Source organism: Dipodomys spectabilis, unplaced genomic scaffold (genome assembly GCF_019054845.1).
Source record: "Dipodomys spectabilis isolate Male_0828 unplaced genomic scaffold, ASM1905484v1 ptg000119l, whole genome shotgun sequence".
NCBI lineage: Eukaryota > Metazoa > Chordata > Mammalia > Rodentia > Heteromyidae > Dipodomys > Dipodomys spectabilis.
Window position 1 is genome coordinate 3,755,452 of NW_024870796.1, and position 22,959 is coordinate 3,778,410.

Here is a 22,959-nt window from a genome sequence, read left to right on the forward strand (position 1 = left end):
AAGACCAGATCCTAGAAGATTACCTTAAGTGTGGCACATACAAGCCAGGGCAGTAGCAAAGGCTATTTGAAACTGAATAACTAGTGGAAAGGAAGAAAGGAAGAAAGGAAGGAAGGAAGAGAAGGAAAGAGAGAGAGAAAGAGAGAGAGAGAGAGAGAAAGAAAGAAAGAAAGAAAGAAAGAAAGAAAGAAAGAAAGAAAGAAAGAAAGAAAGAAAGAAAGAAAGAAAGAAAGAAAGAAAGAAAAAAAGAAAGAAAGGGTAAAAGGAAATAAACTATACAACTTGTGGATGGGGATGAGAGGGAAAAACTGGGAGGGAGTGAGGGAAGGGGTGACATGGTTCCAAAAGAAACCTACTCTTTACTTGACTTATGTAACTGTAACCCCCTCTGTACATCACCTTTATAATAACAATAAAAATTAATTAAAAGATTACAGGGGACTGGGAATGTGGCTTAGTGGTAGAGTGCTTGCCTAGGATGCATGAAGCCCTGGGTTTGATTCCTCAGTACCACAAAAACAGAAAAGGCCAGAAGTGGTGCCATGGCTCAAGTGGTAGAGTGCTAGCCTTGAGCAAAAGAAGCTCAGGGACAGTGCCCAGGCCCTGAGTTCAAGCCTGAGGACTGGCAAAAAAAAAAAAAGGAAAAGATTACAGGGTCTATGCACATTTATAATGGACGTCCAAACACAGTTGCAAACATATAACTCTTCATTCTTTCCTTAGTTTTGTTTCTTAGACTCTCTTATCCCTTTTCCTGTTGGCTCTCATTTTTCTTGTTTACAAGCCAATACTTAGTTACCCTAGAATACAACACGCACAGGAGCCTGTAAAGAAAAGGCCTCAAAGTTGCATAAGGAATTAGCTCAGAGCAAAACATAATATAGCAAATGGCCAACCACCACGCTGCCTTGCCCACAGCTCCATGGTGTGTGGGTAGGAAAAGTGAGCTGAGTCTGCATTTTTTTTCAGAGTAAGTCCTTAGTTAGTCCTGGTAGGAATTGTGATGATGTTATGTCACTGACCTTTAGAAATTAGAGCTGTGCTATCCAACAACAACAACAACAACAACAAACTTTTCTGAATGGTCTGTATTTGTGCTATTCAATAGAACAGCCTTTAACCCCATGTGTCTCTTGAATTAGTTTGAATGACTAGTAGTTTGACTTCATTTACTTTTCTTTTTCCTTTTTATTTTTTGGCCAGCCCTAGGGCTTGAATTCAGGACCTGGATGTTGTCCCTGAGATTTCTTTTTTTTTTGTCCATCATGGGGTCTGAACTCTGGGCCTGGGAGCTGTCCCTCAGCTCCTTAGCTCGAGGCTAGCACTCTACCACTTGAACCACAGCACCACTTCCAGCCTTTTCTGCTTATGTGGTGCTGAGGAATCAAATCCAGGGCCTCATGCATGCAAAGAAAGCACTCTACCACTGAGCCACCTTCCAAGCCCTCCCTGAGATTCTATTGTTCAAGGCTGGCTCTCTACCACTTGAGCCACAGCACCACTTCCAGCTTTTTCTTTTTCCGTTCATGTGGTACTGAGGAATGGAACCCAGGGTTTCATGCATACTATGCAAGCACTCTATCACTAAGCCACATTCCCAGCCCTATTTTATTCTTTCTAATAGCTGTGCAAAATTCCATGGCATATAGATACCACATTTTTTTAGATCCACTCATCTATAGTGGGGCATCTGGGTTGTTTCCATATCTTGGGTATTGTGAAAATTGTGGCGGTGAACATGGTTGTGCAGGTGTCCTTGTCATATCTTGGCTCGGGATGCTCAGGGTAAATGCCTAGGAGTGGTATGGCTGGGTCATAGGGAAGGTCTGTGTTCAGATTTTTGAGGAAACCTCCAGACTGCTTTCCAGAGTGGTTGTATTAATTTATATTCCCACCAGTAGTGCAGTAGGGTTCCTTTTTTCCCCACATCCCTGCCGGCATTTGTTATTGTTAGAACTCAAAATCTAACAAGTCTTTTTTTTTTTTTTTGTCAGTCATGGGGCTTGAACTCTGGGCCTGGGCGCTGTCCCTCAGCTCTTCAGCTCAAGACAGTGCATTACTACTTGAGCCACAGGGCCACTTATGGTTTTCTGGTGGTTTATTGGAGATAAGAGTCTCACATACTTTTCTACCCAGGCTGGCTTTGAACCTTGATCCTCAGATCTCAGCCTCCTGAGTAGCTACAATTACAGGCAGGAGCCTCCAATGCCCAGCTTCTAACAAACCTTTTAAAGGGAAGCTGAGACATAAAACCATATCCAGACACCTGGTGGCTCATACTTGTAATCCTAACTCCTCAGGAGGCTAGGATCTGAGGATCAGAGTTCAAAACCAGCCCAGCAGAAAAACCCATGAGCCTTTATCCTCTTATCTACAATTAACTGACCCCCTGCCCCAAAAGAAGCCAAAACCGCTGTGGTTCAAGTGGTACAATGCCAGCCTTGTGCTAAAAAGCCAAGTGAGAAGCTCTGATTTCAAACTCTATTACACACACACACACACACACACACACACAGGATCCAAATCTTTTTGGGTTCTTTCTCTCACTACACTGTACTCAGAGCCACTGGGATCTCTGCTTTCAAATTCCCTTCATTCTTTGTTGTTGTTGTTACATAACATCTTATGTCCAGCTGATCATTTCACAAGCTGATAGAGAACTAAATGAGGGTGCACACTATAATCTTTCTGTGGATTTAGAGGAGGAGAACGAGGAGGAGGAGGAGGAGGAGGAGGAGGAGGAGGAGGAGGAGGAGGAGCAGGAGGAGGAGGAGGAGGAGGAGGAGGAGGAGGAGGAGGAGGAGGAGGAGGCAGCGGCAGCAGCAGCGGTAGTGGTAGAGAAGGCTTTCATTCCAGAAAATTACACTTGCTCTTGTAAATCTAAGTGTTTTCCTTGGCCACAGTTTTGTAGGTATGTCCACATTTACTGATCCTCAGACTGGGTTCCAGAGGAAAATTCCCAATAAATCAGAGTAATATCTAGCCTCTAAGAAAAACCTCTCAGGGGCTGGGAAGGTGGCTCAATGATAGAGTGCTTGTCTTGCATGCATGAGGCCCTGGGTTTGATTCCTCAGCACCATATAAGCAGAAAAAAGCCAGAAGTGGTACTGTGGCTCAAGTGGTAGAGTGCTAGCCTTGAGCTGAAGAGCTGAGGGACAGTGCCCAGGCCCAGAGTTCAGCTCTCATGGCCGAAAAAAAAATTTTAAAAAGTAAAAAAAAGAAAATCTCTGAGCCGGGCGCTGGTGGCTCACGCCTGTAATCCTAGCTACTCAGGAGGCTGAGATCTGAGGATCGCGGTTCAAAGCCAGCCCGGGCAGGAGAGACCGTGAGACTCCTATCTCCAATAAACCACCAGAAAGCCGGAAGTGGCGCTGTAGCTCAAGTGGTAGAGCGCTCGCCTTGAGCTGAAGAGCTGAGGGACAGCGCCCAGGCCCAGAGTTCAAGCCCCATGACCGACCAAAAAAAAAAAGAAAATCTCTCAAATTCCAGAGAATTAAGAAAAACAATATAGCCTGGAGCTCACACCTATAATCCTAGTCACTCAGGAGGCTGAGATCTGAGGACTGTGGTTCAAAGCCAGCCCGGATGGAAAAGTCCATGAAGTTCCTATCTCCAATAAATTACTGGTAGTGGTACTGTGGCTCAAAGTGCTAGCCTGGAGCAAAAGAAGCTCAAGGAGAGCACCCAGACCCTGAGTTCAAGTCCCAAGACCAGCACACACACACACACACACACAAAACCAAACTAAAATGTTCACTCTATCTACCACTCTCATCCTCCTCTACACACATATCTAATCCCCGAAACTTGCAATGCTAAACCACAGCAACCTTCACAGGCCACATAGACTGAGTGGTCCATGCTGAGTAGTCTGGTCAGATAACGTCAACACTGGGCTACCTGTCAACCCCACAAGTGCTTAACAGCTGCAGTAAGGTAGAGAACCTGGCAGTTTCCCAGGAGGATAGGTTATGGCAACTCTGAGGTCTAGTCTAAATTACAAACTCCAAAAAAAAATCAAATAAACAGTTACTACAGGTCCTGGAAGCAGGTAGAAATCAAATAGTTCAGAAAACCAGTCACTCCTGCAAGATTTTATTTTTATATAATGAAATGAAAAGAAGAAAAAGAAGAGGAAGAAGGAGGAGACTGTTATACCTATCCAGTGGTAGAGATCTCCTTTCCTCTTGTTTAAATCTGAAAAAAGTTGCCTGGCACTGGTGGCTCACGCCTGTAATCCTAGCTACTCAGGAGGCTGAGATCTGAGGATTGTAGTTCAAAGCCAACCTGGGCAGGAAAACTCTGTGAGACTCTTATCTCTAATAAACCACTCAGAAAACCGAAAGTGGAGCTATGGCTCAAGTGGTAGAGCGCTCGCTTTGAGGTGAAGATCTGAGGGACAGCGCCCAGGCCCAGAGCTCAAGCCCTACAACTGACTAAAATAAATAAATAAATACATATGAAAAAGGCTGGTGGCTCACACCTGTTATCCTAGCCATTTAGGAAGCTGAGATCTGAGGATCACAGTTTGAGCCAAGCAGAAAAGTCCTTAAGACCCTTATTTATCTCCAATCAACCAGCAAAAAGCCAGAAATAAAGGTATGGCTCAAGTGGTAGAGAGCCAGTCTTAAAAGCCAAATAGTGCAAAGGCCCTAAGTTCAAATTCAGTACAGCACCACAAAAAGGAAAAGATTATGAGAAAGTATGGGAAAGGCACAAAAAAAAATTTTTTTTAAGGATAGGAATTAAGATGGTGACTTCATTCCACCATTCTCAACCTGTTCTTCTACATAGAATCTACAGCTAATCATCTCAGATAATACTGAGTCTACAATCTCCAAGCTTTGTTATTCTCATATCTATTGTATTAAAATTTAGTTGAGGAGGGGCTGAGTATATAGCTCTGCAATATGGCACTTGCTAGAATGCTTGAGGCTGTGGTTTTAATACACAGCACTCTAACAGCAAAAAAAAAGGAAAAAAGGAAGGAAGGAAAGAAGAAGGAAAAAAAGAAGAAAGGAAGGAAGGAAAAGAAAAAAGGAAGGAAGGAAAGAACAAAGAAAAGAAGGAAGGGAGAGAGAGGGAGGGAGGGAGGGACAGAGGGGGAGAAAGAACTAAAGTTGAATTGGGGGAGTTGTGGAAGGAAAGAAGAGACTACTACTCTAATTCACTCTTTAAGACAAAGCAGATAGGGCTGGGAATGTGGTTTAGTGGTAGAGTGCTTGTCTAGCATGCATGAAGCCTAGGGTTCGATTCCTTGGTACCATATAAACAGAAAAAGCCAGAAGTGGTGCTGTCGCTCAAGTGGTAGAGTGCTAGCCTTGAGCAAAAGAAGCTCAAGGACAGTGCCTAGGCCCTGAGTTCAAGCTCCAGGGGGGAGAAAAAGATAAAGCAGATAAACAGATATACCTTGGTCCCTAAGTATCACAAATAATCCATGTACGCACTTTAGTATCCATCAGGAATTGGGTCTAGATCCTGTGACCTGGACAACTATATAAGCACTGTTTAAAGTTCTTAGATGCCTAGGTCCCTTATATAAAATGGCATAGTCTTTGCATAAAATCCATAGACATCCTCCTATATACTTTAAATCATGTCTAGTTTCCTCATAATATCTAATAAAATGTATATACAGTATGCTTTCTTGAAATTGGGTGCTGGGGATTGAACCCAGGCTCTGGCACATACTAATTACATGAGTTACCACTGAGCCACTCTTAGCCTCTTAATACCTAACACAATATATAAACACTGTATAAATAGCTGTTATACTGCATTGTTTAGGAACTAATAACAAGAAAAAAAAAGTCTGCACAATGAAAAGTACAAGTTGTCATGCCGAAAACGAACTTTACAACTTTGGTGCGGGGGGGGGGGGGGGGGGGGAGGAAATTGAGTGGGGGGACAGGGGGAGGCTGGGAAGGGATGTGAAGGGGAAACAAAGGAGGAGGCTGCAATGCTTGATAAGAAATGTACTCATTATCTTGCCCATGTAATTGTAACCCCTCTGTACAGTATGTTCAGAAAAATAAAAAAAATTTAAAAAAAGTTTGCATATGTTCAGTATGATGTTTTGTGGTCCTCTGTTGTTTGAATCTCCCTATGCAAAAGGCCTGGATAGATACAGAGCTGATTGTTGAAGAGAGAAAGAGATTTTTTGAGAGAAAAGTGTCAAAACAGGGGGCGGAGCTTTAAAACAAAAACAAAACGGACTTCACAATACCAGCTCCACAAACAACAACAACCAGCCACAGACAAGAGTGGGGAGAGTCTTGAAAAGGAATTGGAATTCCAGAGACTAGAGGCTTGTGGATAATGGACAATAAAACTCCCCAAGTGCCCAGGCCCACCCACAAAGAGGCAGAAACCCTATCAGCTTCTGCTTTGGGCTTTGATGGGCAAGTTACAATAGAAGGCAGGCAGGCTTTCTATGCAGTCCAGCACCAAGGCTCAGCTCCAGACACTGCAGCACTGAGGACAAATCACACTCACTGCAGCAAAGAGGACAAATCACACTCACCACCAGAGCGGGATGCACAGCACGCCGGGCATTGTCAGCGCCAGCAGCAGCAGCCGCCAGTCTCGGATGAAGTAAGCAAACAGTGGCAGCACCATGTAGCCAATTGCAAAAAACGTGCACACTCCTAATGTGGAGAATATAATACGAACTGACTTGCCAAGGATTTCTGTTCCTGTTTAAAACAAGGGAGGAGTATTAGCATGTTCACTCACTTGAGTATTTGCTTTTTTTAGTGGGGGGCAGAGGGTATTGATCACGAGGCTTGAACTCAGGGTCTAGGCGTGGTCCCTGAACCTCTCTTCAAGGTTAGTGTTCTACCATGTTGGGCCACACAGCTCCACTTCTGGTTTTCTGGTGGTTCATTGGAGGTGAGAGTCTCACAAACTTTCCTGCCTGGGTTGGCTTTGAACTGGGATTCTGAGATTTCAGCCTCCTGCGTGGCTAGAATTATAGGCATAAACTACCAGTGCCCAGCTAGTATTTGCTTTTTATATTATTACCTGGAATAAGTTCAAGTCATCACTACTCAGAAAGAGAAAAAAGGTGTATGCCCAGAATGAAAATATCTAGATAAGAGAAATGGGGGAGGGAAGGGATCTAGGACTTAGCAACTGACAGGATGAGTTTTCCTGAGGAATATGAGATATATGGGATATGGATCTTTTCTTGTGAATATACTGGGGCTTGAACTCATAGCCTTACACTTTCACTGGGCTTTTTCACTCAAGACTGGCGTTCTATCACTTGAGCTGCTCCTGTACGTCCAGTTGTTGTTTTTTTTTTTTTTAAACTGGTTAGAGATAAAATCTCACGGACTTTTCTTCCAGGGCTGGCTTTGAACCATGATCCTCAGATCTCAGCCTCCTGAGTAGATAGGATTACAGGTATGAGCCACTGGCATCTGGCTTAAGAGGTATTGTATTTCTAAAGCTTCCTGGCTTTGTTTTAGCAGTAAGTAGCTGAGGATTTGATTGTGGAAAACAAAAGTGCACAGTACTAAATGAGAATCCTGTAGAGCCGTGAGGCAAGAGCACTTTATACCTTTATAACCTTGTTAAGAAAGAGGAAGAAAGTGTTACACTTTTCAGATCAACACAAAGCACAATGATTACTCTAAACTCTAAACTCAATATTTTCAGTTTCACATATTTAAATTCATGCAAGCCTGCAACTTCCCTGTCAAATTATTGGCTGCCAAATTTTTACCTGGTTTCTTCAGCTATATCTTTTTTTTTTTTTGGTCAGTCATGGGGCTTGAACTCTGGCTTGGGCACTGTCCCTGAGCTCTTCAGCTCAAGGCTTGTGCTCTACCACTTGAGCCACAGAGCCAATTCTGGTTTTCTGCTAGTTAATTGGAGATAAGGGTCTCACGGACTTTACTGCTCAGGCTGGCTTTGAACCGTGATCCTCAGATCTCAGGCTTCTGAGTAGCTAGGAGTATAGTTGTAAGCCACTGGTGCCCGGCTCAGCTGTATCTTTTGGTCCTTGGAATCTTTAAATTTCTGTACAGTAGCTTTTGTAGAATGTACTGTATTTATTGTTTTTGTGAAGCAGTATATAATTGTATAATTTCCATGTGTAAATTGAATGCTTGGGCTTTCAGTACAGTATTTATGCAATAAATATTGATGTTATAAAAAAAAAAAAAGAAAGAGGAAGAAGTTGTACCACTGGGCCCTGATCCCTTTCATTGATTAAGTTTAGGTCTCTGCCTAGAAGAAAGTTGTTAAAACTTTGCCTGTTGTGGACAGAAGTTTTGAAGCTCTACCACTCTGATCCCTTCCTGTAGAACAGCATGGATGGTCAAAACTCCAATGATTCCTTATTAACACTACCTACTGCTCACTGATATTCACTTTTCCTTGACTTCATCACAATCACCATCATCATCATCACAGTTGGCATTTCTTTGGTGTAGGTCCTTTAAGCCACGTGTAGGCTAAGTGCTACATAGGTTTATCTCATTGCCGCTTCACAAGAATGATATAAGAACTACTATCACTCCTGTATTACACACAGTTGGCTAAGACTTAAAGAATGAAAGTCGTTTGGCCTGAATTCCTGTCTATAGTAAGTGATACAGCTAGGATTTAAGATATGTCCCTTTGACCTATGCGGCAAAGCCTTGGTCCTATAAAGCAATCTTTCAATAGAGACTCAGGTGGAAACAAGCAGGGGGAATGAATGAAGTTGTGTTCTCAGACTGAAGACTTGTATTTTCCCTTCCTGAGTGAGTCACCAAACCAGTGAGAGCCCAACGTCCTCTGAGGAACATTAGAAGAGCAACTGTTACAGTGAGACAGGTACCAGGGTGACTCCTAGATCTGCTTACTCAGGATCTTTCCTCCTCTGCCCTGTAGTTTGTGAGTGTGTGTGTGTGTGTGTGTGTGTGTGTGTGTGTGTGTGTGTGCACGCATAAGAGAACACACACCCATGTGACAGTCCTAACACTTGAACTCAGGGCCTGGGCACTGTCCCTTAGGGTTTTTACTCAAGGCTAGCACTCTACCACTTGAGCCACAGCTCCATTTCCAGCGTTTTTTATTGGGAGGAGGGGAGCAGTTAACGAGATAAAAGTCTTATGCACTTTCCTGTATGCACTGACTTTGAACCACAATTCTCAGATCTCAGCCTCCTGAGTAGCTAGGATTACAGGCCTGCGCCACTAGTACCCAGATTGTTGTTCTTCTCTTTAAGACACAACTCTTTACTTTTTTTTTTTTGGTCAGTTGTGGGGCTTGAACTCAGGGCCTGGGCACTGTCCCGGAGCTCTTTTGCTTGAGGCTAGTACTCTACTGCTTTGACCCACAGAGCCACTTCTGGTTTTCTGGCTGTTAATTGGAGATCAGGGTCTTATGGGCCAGTCTTTCTTTCCCAATCTGGCTTTGAACCACGATCCTCAGGTCTCAGCCTCCTGAGTAGCTAGGATTAGCAACTCTTTACTATTTTTTTTTTTTTTGGTCTGTTGTGGGGCTTGAACTCTGGGCCTGGGCGCTGTCCCTCAGCTTTTTAGCTGAAGGTAAGCCACAGTACTACTTCCAGTTTTCTGGTGGTTAATTGGAGATAAGAGTCTCAGGGACTTTCCTGATGGGCTGGCTTGGAACCACCATTCTCAGATTTCAGCCTCCTGGGTATCTGGGATTACAGGCGTGAGCCATTGGCACCAGCTTCCATAAGGATTTCTTTTTTTAAATACTTCAGATCTCAGCATCCTACTGAGTAGCTAAGATTACAGGCATGAGCCACTGGTACCCGGCTCTTTACTTTTTGTCTTTGTCAGTCGTGGGGCCTGAACTGTGGGCCTGGGCGCTATCCTTCAGCTCTTCAGCTCAAGACTAGCGTTGTACCACTTGAGCCATAGCGCCACTTACAGCTTTTTCTGCTTAATGTGGTGCTAAGGAATCGAACCCAGGGCCTCATGCATACAAGGCAAGCACACTCTACCACTGAGCCACCTTCCAAGCCTCTATATTTAACTTTTATGTTATCATTGCTTTATTGTATTTAAATGATGAGCTGCCTTGAAATCTTCCAAGGATGAGCTGAGGGATGAATGTGTAAGCATGCTGCGCAAGTTGCTGGCGCCCCTTGTTTGCATTGTGTTGTGACCCGGGCCTAGTCCCAGGAAGCTCACTGTCTGGTTGGGAAGAGGACATGGGTCATGGTGTAGATAAAATTGCTAGTGTGCCAGGCACTGGTGGCTCACACCTGTAATCCTACCCACTCAGGAGGCTGAGATCTGAGGGTTGCCATTTGAAGCTAGCCCAGGCAGAAAGGTCTGTGACACCCTTATCTTCAATGAACCACCAAAAGCCCAGATAGAAATGTTGCTCAAGTAGTAGAACACCAGCCTTGAGTGGAAAAAGCCAAGCAAGAGCCAGAGACCCTGAGTTCAATATTGGCACACACACACACATATACATACACACATACACACACACACACACATACACACACACACCCCACAAATATGTTGCTAATCACTTTGAAAATAGTCTAGTAGATGTTCAAAAGATTGAACAAACAGTTACCACAGGATCCAGAAATTCCACTCCTAGGCATCAACACAAGAAGTCTAAAAACATCCATGGAAAAACTAATGCTAATGGGCTGGGTATGTGGCTTCGTGGTAGAGTGCTTGCCTAGCATGCATGAAGGCCTGGGTTCGATTCCTCAGTACCACAGAAACAGAAAAAGCTGGAAGTGGCGCTATGGTTTGAGAGGAAGAGTGCTAGCCTTGAGCACAGAGAGGCTCAAGGACAGGAGCCAGACCCTAGTTCAAGCCCTAGGACTGGCAAAAACAAAACCAAAAAAACCCGCAAAACCACCAAAACAAAATTAAAAAACTAATATTCAGAGACCCATAGCAGCCTCATTCATAATAGCCCCAAGGTAGAAATACCACCTGATGACCATATAAACAGCAGGTGTGCAAGGCGCTGGTGGGTCATGCCTGTAATCCCAGCTATTCAGGAGGATGGGCAGAAAAGTTTGTGAGACTCTAATCTCCAATAAACCACCAGAAAACTGAAAGTGGCATTGTGGCTTAAGTGGTAGAGCGCGAGCCTTGAGCTGAAGAGCTGAGGGACAGTGCCTAGGCCCAGAGTTCAGGCCCCATAACCGACAAAAAAACAAAGAAACAAAAAACCCCAGCAGGTGTAACTCAGACAATGGGACATTGTAACATGGGTCCCTCCAGAGAACACAAGTAAAAGAAGCTAAGCCCCAAAGCCACTCTATTTATATAAAATATCCAGAATAGGCAAATCCAGAGTGAGAAAGTAGACTGGTAATTGTTAGGGGGGAGAGGGACATGAGAGTTTCTTTCTGGAGTGATGGGAATGTTATGAAGTTAGAGTTGATGGTTATAATATACTAGAAGCCACTGAACAGTACACATCCAATGTGAACCATGTTATGTAAATCTGTTATGGACCTGAATGTGGCTGTGTTTAAGGCAGAAATTGAGGTTAAATGAGATTGTAAGAATGAGGCCCTTCATTTGCAGGGAAATGAATGGGACTAAAACAAATCATTTTGAGCTAGGTCAGGAGCAAAGAGATAAACGGCACATGGTCTCCCTGATATATGGATGCTAAAGCCAAAATGCAAGGAGATAGGACAAAGTAAATAGGACTCGAGAAACAAAGGACTTCCAATCATTTTGTTGTATCATTGCTAAGTGACTCCATGTTCTTGATCACATATATGGTATATATGTGTATGTGTGTGTGTGCGTGCGTGCGTGTGTGTGTGTGTGTGTGTGTGTGTGTGTGCATCTGAGGGAAACTAGGAGGAAGGCACAGAATCAGAAGGAAATAGGAAAACATACAACAGAGGGGCCCATCAGCTGCACTAGACATAGATGAAAATGAACCAAGCAACTCAAAGGCAGTGATGGGAAGGAGGGAAAGAGAAGGAAAGAGGGAACAGCTGACACTAAGCAAAAGGAAAGAAATGTAAATATCATCTGATGTGGAAGAAATAATTGTATTGTCAAAGCTCAGAGAATTCACAAATTTTATAGGTCATGATGACAATTTGCCTTGTGATGGTTAAAATGTGTTTGTGACTTTAAGTATCACTATTCCACCATACTGTGAAATAGGTGAAATTTATGTAATCACCTAATCTCAATAAAAATTTTTTTAAAAAGAATGAGGCCCTGATCCAATAAGATTACTATTCTTTTTTGGGGGGTGGCGGGGGCGCGGGTCTGTCGTGGGGCTTGAACTCTGGGCCTGGGTGCTGTCCCTGAGCTTTTCAGTTCAAAGCTAGTGCTCTACCACTGGAGCCACAGCGCCACTTCCGGCTTTTTTTCTTTTTGCTTATGTGGTGTTGAGGAATGGAACCCAGGGCCTCAGGCATGCAAGGCAAGTGTTTTACCACTGAGCCACCTTCCCAGCCTGCTAGTCTTTTTTTTTTTTAATTGATATACTTGGATTTGAACTCATGGCTTTATACTTGCTAGGTAGGATCTACCACTTGAGCTATGCCCTGGTCCTTTTTTTTTTGCTTTAGTTATTTTTCAGGTAGGGTCTCACATTTTTGCCAAGGGCTAACCTCAGACCGTGATCCTCCTATCTATAGTCTCTGGCATAACTTAGGATGGCAGAAACAACTAGTTTGTAGGTCTCATTAGGCTTTCTGGCCTCCAACTACAAACCTTGACTCTTCTGACTTCCACCTTCTGAGTAGCTGGGATTACAGGCATGAGCCATCACACCCAGCCCAGATTCAGCCCATACTGTTGTTCTTTATGAAAAGAGACACCAGAGAACTCTAGGTGGGAGTGACTTTGTCCTGCTTCATGGACTCCTTTTTCCTTTCTTCCTCTTCCTCCCTCTTCCTCCCTTTTCCTCCCTCTCTCTCTTTCTCTACCCCCCTCTCCCCCACTAGCACAAAGGAAAGGCCACCTGAGCACACAGGGATGTCCAGGGAAAGAGACTTCATCAGATCCCAGCTCTGTTGGCACCTTGATCTTGGACTTTAGTCTCCAGAACTGTGGAAAAATTGTTTTTTTGTTGTTGTTGTTGTTGATCATGGGGCTTGAACTCTGGGCCTGGGCGCTGTCCCTCAGCTCTTCAGCTCAAGGCTAGCACTTTACTACTTGAGCTGTAGCGCCACTTCCAGCTTTTTCTGCTTATGTGGTGCTGAGGAATCAAACCCAGGGCCTCATGCATGCAAGGCAAGCACTCTACCACTGAGCCACCTTCCCAGTCCTGGAAAAGTTGTTCTTATTTAAGTCCCTAGTGAGTGGCATTTTGTTAATGAATCAAACTTAAGTAGCCTATGACAAAATTAGATTTCAGGGCTGGGAAGGTGGCTCAGTGGCAGAGCACTTGCCTTGCATGCTCGAGGTCCTGGGTTCGATTCCTCAGCACCACATAAGAAAAAAGCCGGAAGTGGCACTGTGGCTCAAGTGGTAGAGCTCTAGCCTTGAGCTGAAGAGCTGAGGGACAGTGCCCAGGCCCAGAGTTCAGGCCCCACGACCGGAACCCCCCCAAAAAAATTAGATTTCAATTTAGAAATGTGTTATGGAGCTGGGCATCGGTGGCAAATGCCTGTAATCCTAGCTACTCAGGAGGCTGAGATCTGAGGATCACCATCTGAAGCCAGCCTGGGCAGGAAAGTCTGTGAGACTCTTACCTCCAATGAACCACCCAAAAGCTGAAAGTAGTGCTGTGGCTCAAGTGGTGTGCGGTGCTAGCCTTGAACAAAGTGAAGCTCAGGGACAGCACCCAGTCCCTGAGTTCAAACCCCATGACTCACCCCCCTAAAAAAATCTATACATTAATCAAATAAAACAAGGCATGGAGTTTGGCTCTTTTTAAAGCCCTGAAACACCAGAGTGCACTGCTGAGCTGCAGGAAGCAGCCACTTTGTTTTTTGTTTTTGTTTTCCTTTTGGCCAGTCCTGGGGCTTGAACTCAGGGCCAGAGCACTGTCCCTGAATTTCTTTTGCTCAAGGCTAGCACTCTACCACTTTAGCTACAGCACCACTTCCAGCCTTTTCTGTGTATGTGGTACTGAGGAATCGAACCCAGGTCTTTATGCATGCTAGGCAAGCTCTTTACCACTGAGCCACTTTCCCAGCCCCAGCCATTTTGTTCTTAAGAGGTATCTTCCAATACCAGACGCTGACAGGGGAGTCCAACTGGCCTGCATTATAGATAACACTGTCTAAAAACTTTCAGACCCTGAGAACCTGACCTGACAAGTCTCACATCAGAACTCAAAGCCAGTCATTTCCTGAAGTCTAACCACCCCCCCCGCCCTGTTCCCCCCACCCAAATAAAAGGCTTGGACCCAAGTTAATAATGAGCCTTCTACACTCAGCACCTGAGTGATTGCTGTTTGACACAATGACCGTCAAGGCCTGGTTTTCATACTGAGTCCTAAATGGGCAGACCACAGCTGTGTGTGGAGCAGAGAGGGCAGTGCAGGGCTCAAGGCTAGTGCTCTACAGCTTGAACCACAGCACCACTTCTGGTTTTCTGGTGGTTAATTGGCGATAAGAGTCTCACGGACTTTCCTGCCTGGGCTGGCTTTGAACTGTGATCTTCAGATCTCAGCCTCCTTAGTAACTAGGATTACAGATGTGAGCCACTAGTGCCCTCGTTCTTCTCCCCTCCCCCCTCCCCCTTCCCTTCCCTCTCCCCCTCCTCCTCCTCCTCCCCCTCCCTCTCCTCCTCCTCCTCCTTCTTTTCTTTCTTTTAAAATTGTTGCTTATGGAGCTTGAACTCAGGGCCTGGGCACTGTCCCCGAGCTTCTTTTGCTCAAGGCTAGCACTTTACCACTTTGAACCACAGCTCCATTTCCGATTATTTAGAGTGGTGGTTATTTAGAGATAACAGTCTCATAAAGTCTTTGCTGCCTGGGCTGGCTTCAAACTTTGATCCTCAGACCTCAGCATCCTCCCGAATAGCTAGGATTACAGGTGTAAGCCACCAGTGTCTGGCTCTTGGTTTCTTTCTTTCTCTCTCTCTTTCTTTCTCTTCCTTTCTTTCTCTTCCTTCCTTCCTTTCTTCCTTCTTTCCTCCCTCCCTCCCTATCCTTCCTTCCTTCCTTCTTTCTTTCTTTCCTTCCTTCCTTCTTTCTTTCTTTCCTTCCTTCCTTCATTCCTTCCCCCCTCTCTTTCTTTCTCTCTTTCTTTCTTTCTTTCTCTCTCTCTCTCTCTCTCCTTCCTTCCTTCCTTCCTTCCTTGTCCTGGGTCTTGAACTCAGGGCCTGGGCTCTGTTTTGGAGCTTCTCCATGCTCAAGGCTAGCCCTTGTTTTCATTTGTGAGACAGTGTCTCACCATGTAGCCCAGTCTGGCATAGAACTCTTTTTTTTTTTGGGTCCAGTCGTGGGGCCTGAACTCTGGGCTTGAGCGCTGTCCCTCAGCTCTTCAGCTCAAGGCTAGCGCTCTACCACTTGAGCCACAGCGCCACTTCCGGCTTTGTTCTTTTTGCTTATGTGGTGCTGAGGACTCAAACCCAGGGCCTCAGGCATGCAAGGCAAGCGCTCTACCACTGAGCCAACTTCCCAGCCCTGGCATAGAACTCTTGATCTTCCTGCCTCAGCTTCCCAAGGACTGGAACTACAGCTATGTAATACCATGTTTGGCCTCACACATGATCTTGAACCATGTCCTGCTCTTTTTTTTTTTTTTTTTTGCTAGTCCTGGAGCTTGAACTCAGAGCCTGGGCACTGTCCCGGAGCATCTTTTGCTCAAGGTTAGCACTCTACCACTTGAGCCACAGCACCACTTCCAGTTTTTTCTGTGTATGTGGTACTGAAAAATTGAACCCAGGGCTTCGTGCATGCTAGGCAAGCACTCTACCACTAAGCCACATTCCCAGCTCGAGAACTCTCTTTTTCTTTTCCTGAAGGGAGGCAAACAGACTCCTCCCAAGTGGGCCTGCTTAAACGGTCTGCTATCTGCCGGGGCCATGTGATTTTAACATGTTCAGGACACCAAGGCTGACCCCACAGCAAAGGGTCTTTCACCAATAATTAAAGGAGTGGAACTGAACAATCCATCTTGGCAACCTGACAGCAGGTGTACACCTCTTCAACTAAGCGAACATAGCACTTCCAAAACCCGTGCATCATCAGCCTCCTTTGACCCCATAGTTACCTAGCCATGCTCAGACTTTCCAGCAAGAAAAGATCTTAAGACTGTGTGTGTGTGTGTGTGTGTGTGTGTGTGCACGCACGCATGCTCACACGCATGCGCGCAAATACATGCGCACATGCATGGGTGTGCCAGTCCTTGGTCTTGAACTCGGGGCCTGGGCACTGTCCCTGAGCTTTCTTGCTCAACTCTAGCACTCTACCATTCAAGCCACAGTTCCACTTCTAGCTTGTTTCCCAGTTAATTGGAGATAAGAATCATCTCATAGACTTTCCTACCTAGGCTGACTTTGAACTGTGATCCTCAGATCTCAGCCTCCTGAGTAGCTAGGATGACAGGTGTGAACTCCTGGCATCCAGCCAGACCTTTTTTTTTTTTTTTTTTTTTTTTTCGGTCGTGGGGCTTGAACTCTGGGCCTGGGCGCTATCCCCCTCAGCTCTTCAACTCAAGGCGAGCGCTCTACCGCTTGAGCCACAGCACCACTTCCGGTTTTCTAGTGGTTTATTGGAGATAAGAGTCTCACAGACTGCCCCGGGCTGGCTTTGAACCGTGATCCTCAGATCTCAGCCTCCTGAGTAGCTAGGATTACAGGCATGAGGCGCTGGCGCCTGGCTGAGCCAGACTTCTTTTAAAGGGGCCCTATTAATAATTACAACAGGACAACAGAAACAGATGGGGACAGTGCTGAGCCAAACAGAAGGATCACAGAAGCCAGACGAGGAATTGGTGTCTTGTGTCAGAAGGATAGGTTCGCTTCCCCTCTCCCATCGAGCCTCCTCTTCCTTCCACCCGTACCCTGTGGGGGTTCTCCTAAGAATGGCTCTTGCTAAGAGCTTACTTTACATCCTCTCCAGAAAAGCTAGAGAGAGCTCTGTGGCCTTCCCCATGGCCCAGGAGTTGATGATCCTCCCTTCCACAGCTCAGCAGTCCTGCCAGTAGCTATCAGTGTGCGACAGGTCCTCCTGCACACAGCCGATACTCTCCAGCGGCAGGCTTTGACTCTAGCCTGGCCCGATCTACCGCAGTGGGCTGGTACTGAATTTTTCTTGTTAGGCAAGGATCTTTCTCACCCATCTGCCCTCTATATCAACTGCCCTAAGTCCCTTTTTAGGCTATCAAGCAGAGAAGTCATGTCTTTAAGGCTAGATTAAGGACACCTTTTTTAGGCTATCCCTCCCTTAGGATCTCTTTTTCCTGGTCCTGAGCTTCTGAGAATGTGTCCTAGCTATTGGTTCTTACCAGCTCTCATTCTTACTCTTGGGCTATATATTTCGAGGCCCAGCACAGAGCTGGTGCCTTGAAAGTGTCTCCCCCCGCCCCCTCCCTGCTGTGATTGGCTCAAAGAATCCATGCCCTTAAAGTAGCTCCGGAAGTGGAGCCCAAGGGCCACTCCTTCCTTCTTGGCTTTCAGAGGGTTAGAAGGAGGAACTGGTTGTTCCTACCTAATATGAAGGCTACCACGTAGTTGGAGATCTGACCCATGCCCACGATGATAAACAACACAGTGAACATCTCCCAGTTGATGGAGAAAAGCTGCACGAAGCTGAATCCAGTCTGCACAGCCATGGTTGCAAAGAGCACGTTCTTCCTGCCAAACCTATTGAACACAACACGAAACATGAGTTTCACAGGACACTGCAAGGAGGGTAACTCCAGGGTGTGTTGCAAAAGCTCTGAACCAGCCATCGCTGCAGACTTATTTTTGTGTGTGTGCCAGTCTTGGGGTTTGAATTCAGGGCCTGGGCACTGTGCTGAGGGCAGAGCAAATAGAAAGACATCAGCTCTTCCTTTTATCCATGACTCAGTAGCCTGAGGGATCCTCTCCCTCCCCTGCCCCTCCCTCCAAACCCAGTAGAAATACTGGAAATTCAGTGCAACCTAAAGACAGGCAGTGAACGGAGGGTAGATCGTGGGCCTCTCTGTATCCTTACCTGTCTGACAGCTGCCCAGACACGAAGGAGCCGATGAGCACGCCTACGAAGAACAGGGAGGTGGTGAGGGGCGTCTTCCAGTCATCCTCACACACCAGATTCCACTGCCAACGAGACAGCATGAAGTATGAGCCCAACCCTCCAGCAGCCCCACTCAGCCCCGCCCCAGCCTCACTCCAAGGAACATCGGCTGGCCCTGTCAGTGATGTTCTCCTCCTCTGGGATAGGCTGCTCTGGGCTGGACTCCTAACTAACACAAGTAACTTGGAGGTGGATTGCTGTTTCTCCCCCCCTCCCCCCCCCCCCCCCCCCCCCCGCTTCCCACCTGACCCCCTCACTCCCCTGAGATTAGGCATCCTTGCCTCTTCTGAAGAAGAAGGCAGTAGATTCTACATTGCTTCTAATTGCCCTGCAAGAAGCCAGATGAGGCCATCGCCAAGGGGTGGTGGAGGCCTTACCCCTTCAGGAAGATAGTCCAGCATGGAGAGAAAGGGGTTTGAAAAGCTCACAGGGGGGCTGGGAAGGTGGCTCAGCGGTAGAGCGCTTGCCTTACATGCATGAGGCCCTGGGTTCGATTCCTCAGCACCACATAAACAGAAAAAAAGCTGGAAGTGGCACTGTGGCACAAGTGGTAGAGCGCTAGCCTTGAGCTGAATTGCTGAGGGACAGCGCCCAGGCCCAGAGTTCAGGTCTCATGACCAACCAAAAAAACAAAAAAAAACAAACAAACAAACAAAAACCCCAGCAGAAACACAGGGCTGGAAGGGGTGACATGGTCCCAAAAAGAAATGTACTCATTTCCTGATTTATGGAACTGTAACCCTTCTGTACTTCACTGTTATAATACCAATTTTTTTTGGGGTGGAGAGAGTTGGTCATGGGGCCTGACCCCTGGGCCTGAACACTGTCCCTCAGCTCTTTAGCTCAAGGCTAGCACTCTACCTCTTGAGCCACAGTACCACGTAGGGCCTCATGCATGCAAGGCAAGCACTCTACCACTGAGCCTCCTTCTAAGCCCTGTAATACCAATTTACAAAAATTAAAATAAAAAAAACCCACAGGGCTGGAAGTATGGCTGAAGTAGTACAATATCTGCCTAGCAAGCAGGAGGCTTCAAGTTCAAATTCCAGTACCCTAGGCACAAATTTAAAAACATAAAAAAGCACCTGGGCACTGGTGGCTCAGGCTTGTCTTCCTAGCTACTGAGGAGGCTGAGATCTGAGGATCACGGTTCAAAGCCAGCCCAGGCAGTAAAGTCCATGAGACTCTTATCTCCAATTAACCACTCAAAAACTGGAAATGGATCTGTGGCTCAAGTGGTGGAGTGCTAGCCTTGAGTACAAAAGGGCTCAGGGACAGTGCCCAGGCCGAGTTCAAGCCCCACGACCCGAGGGATAAATAAATAAATAAATCAAACTTCAAGGGGCAATGTAAATAGCACCATTGCTTTGTGGTCCTCTCCTGGTTGAAAAGTGCACACAGTGCCAGGTTGGTAACTATTTTCCAAGTGGATTTTTCTGGAAAGCTCTGTACTTGGTCTACTCATCCTTGAAACCAAGCTTTGGGTCAGATGGGAGGCTCCAATGTGCTGAAGTGTACCCACTCTTCTGAGTTCCCTCTCTTCCCATCCTAGAATCTCCACCCACCTCCACGGCCTGCATTCCCAGCAGCGTGGCTCCTCCCATTCCCAGAGCCTGTGGGCCACCAAAGCTCTAACATGTCTCTGCTCGTGGATCATAAAATGAACGTTTCTGTCACTTTGGCTCCCAATTCTTGACTGAAATTAATTCAGGAACATCTCAAGGAAGGCTGCAAAGATTTCTTAAGTGTCTTTAGTGACCATTTTTCTTTCTTTCTTTCCTTCCTTTCTTCCTTCCTAACTTCCTTCGTTCATTCCTTCTTCCTTCTTTCCGTTCCTTCTTTCTTTCCTTCCTTTTTTTTTTTTTTTGGTCGGTCATGGGGCCTGAACTCTGGGCCTGGGCACTGTCCCTGAGCTTCTTTTGCTCAAGACTAGCATTCTAATACTTGAGCCACAGTGCTACTTCTGGCTTTATCTGTGTATGTGGTACTGAGGAATTGAACCCAGGGAATTGCCAGCAGGAGGTATAGTGTCTCCCTACAGACTGACTGAATGTCAGTATACTGTGACACTGGCTCCCCTCACAACACATAAACACACAATTCCCCAAAAGGGCTACGTGCATGCTAGGCAAGCATTCTGCCACTAAGCCACATTCCCAGCTCCCTATTTATTAATTAATTTATTTAAAGGATGTGCGCATGAATATTTGGGGCTTGAAGTTGGGGGTTAGAGGATTTCCATCTGTGGCAAGATGGTCCTAGAACCATTAATGACCCTTGCCTCCTGCCCACTCCAACTCTCCTCCAGCTCCCCTTAGTGAAGTGCTGATCCCATAATATTCACCAAGCAACTGAGTTCTTATTCCTCATCGCTGCCCCTAAAGTACAGTCGATTTAAATGAATTTCACCTGTTCACACCACACTTCATTCTGTAGTACAGAGAACTGTTTCTAAAGACATAGAGGAAAGAAAGAGCCAGAAAGCAAAAGGCAATCAGGAGCTGGGTGCCAGTGGCTCATGCCTGTAATCCTAGCTACTCAAGAGGCTGAGATCTGAGGATCCTGGTTCAAAGTCAGCCTGGGCAGGAAAGTCCCTGAGACTCTTATCTCCAATAAACTACCAGAAAACTGGAAATGGTGTTATGGTTCAAGTGTTAGAGCACTCGCCTTGAGCTGAAGATCTGAGGGACAGCACCCAGGCCCAGAATTCAAGCCCTATGACTGACCACCCCCCAAAAGGCAATCAGGATAAACAGAAAATCAACAGGATGGGTAGTGGAGCTGTGGTTCAAGAGGTGGAGCACTAGCTTTGAGCAAAAAGCTAAGGGACAGTGCCCAGGCTCTGAGTTTAAGCTCCTGAATCAACACAGACAACAACAACAAAACCAAATTGTGATACGGAGGATAAAGTCCTAGAGGAGATCTAAAGTCCTGTCATAGAGATTACCTAAGAGGCTGCTGCTCCCCTTGCTCACAATGCCAGCCCTAGATAGGATGAGCCAACACAGCTGAGGGTTGGGAGCATGGCTCAAATAGTAGAGCTCCAGCCTAGCAAGAACCAGGTTCTGAGTTCAAATCCCAGTACTAGGAAATAAAAAAATCAAAGAAAAACAACATGAGCCAGGAACATGGCTACCTACTTAAACAAAATCTGTGGAATTAGGGATGCTCCACTATGGGGGCTACCGTTTCACCATCTCCACCAAAACTCAATATTGAAGCGTAATCTCCACGGTAAGGTATCAAGAAGGTAAAACCTTGATCCAAAGGTGGCCAGGGCTTTGGGAAGCAATTAAGATTAAATAAGGCCGTAAGGGTGGAGCGCTAATCCAATGGGACTTTGAGTTCCTAAGATAGGGTGTGGTGGCTCATGCCTGTAATCTTAGCTTTGAGGAAGGCAGAAGTAGAATTATAGTCTGAGTAGCCCCCAAACGTGCACAACTCTAGTGGAAAAATAACTAAGATAACAAAGGACTGGGGGCATTGCTCAAACACAAGGTCCTGAGTTCCAATCTCTACACTGCTCAAGTATAGAGGGGCATGCTAAGGATGTGAGAAGGAGAGGAGCTGCCATTTAAGTTGGCAAGATTTCTCTGTGACCATGATAGGAAATGGTCTGAGCTCCCTGAGCTTCCTGAAGCAACGAGCTTTTAAGATTGGTCAGCCACCTCAAGTGTTTTGCTAGACCATAGAGAAGAGTTGATATCAAAACATAAGCCTGAGCCTGGCCCCAATGACTCCCACCTGTAATCCTAGCTACTTATGGGACTGAGATTCAGTTTGAAGCCAGCCCAGACAGGAAAGTCCATGAGATTCTAGTCTTTAATTAAGTCTTTAAAAAAGCCCAGAAGTGGAACTGTGACTCAAGTGATAGAGCACTAGCTTTGAGTGACAAAGCTTAGGGACAGTGAACAGGCCTTGAATTCAAGCCTCAGGACTTGCACAAGAACAGAAGAAGAAGAAGAAAGCAAGATATATACATTAATGGCCTCCAAAATTGATGGCCAAAGCTTTGGAAAAGAGTTTCAGATCTGCCCTACACACACAGATCAATATATGATCAAGGCCCCAAAGCCTCCTGATGTGAACAATGACCCAGTTTACAGAAGATAAGTCAAAACTCTGAGACAAGGATTTGTCTGAAGTCATAGCAAGTAAATAGGGATACCAGACACCAATGAAGGCCTTAGAGCCAAACCTTGAACCTATGTCCTGCTTTGGACATCAACTCCAAAGGTAGGCCCAAATGAGCTTACTAAATACCATCCCTCTACCCGCAAAAGCCAGGTTCCAGTGGCTCACACCTGTAATCTTAGCTACTCAAGAGACTGAGATCTGAGGATCGAGGTTCAAAGCCAACCTGGGCAGAAAAGACCTTGAGACTCTTATATCTAATTACCCAGCAAAAAGCTGGAAGTGGAGATGTGGCCCAAGTGATATTGCATTAGGCTTGAGTGAAAAAAGTCAAGCAAGGCCCCAAGTTCAAGTCCTAGTACTGTCTGTCGGTCTCTGTCTCTCTCTCACACATACACACACTCAAACACAACCCCCCTACATTTCTTTAAAGAACGTGATACCAAAGAGACAACAGCTGCAGGATTGTAGAAGGCCTCTATCTTGGGACAAAGCCAGAAGATCTCAAGCCTCACACAAGTATTAACACACCATTATCACCATCAGCATTTCATTTATAGTTGAGCAGAAATGCTCCTCCTAATAAAATGCCCTCTCCTTTGTGGTTTTCCATATATATTTTCTGTCAGGACATTGTAGAACTAGACTGACTTTTTTTTTTTTTTGCCAGTT

General features: G+C 45.8%; 1 protein-coding gene across 1 annotated transcript in view; it reads right to left on the reverse strand.

The window, feature by feature from the left end:
- The window catches only part of Slc22a4 (solute carrier family 22 member 4), a 57,507-nt gene that overhangs the window by 14,414 nt on the left and 20,134 nt on the right, over positions 1-22,959 (reverse strand). Inside the window, exons 2-4 of the mRNA XM_042688993.1 lie at positions 18,073-18,176; positions 17,584-17,738; positions 6,524-6,695 (exon numbers count right to left, since the gene is read on the reverse strand). Of these exons, the coding sequence (XP_042544927.1) occupies positions 6,524-6,695; positions 17,584-17,738; positions 18,073-18,176 (431 nt within the window). The remainder of the gene's footprint in view (positions 1-6,523; positions 6,696-17,583; positions 17,739-18,072; positions 18,177-22,959) is intronic.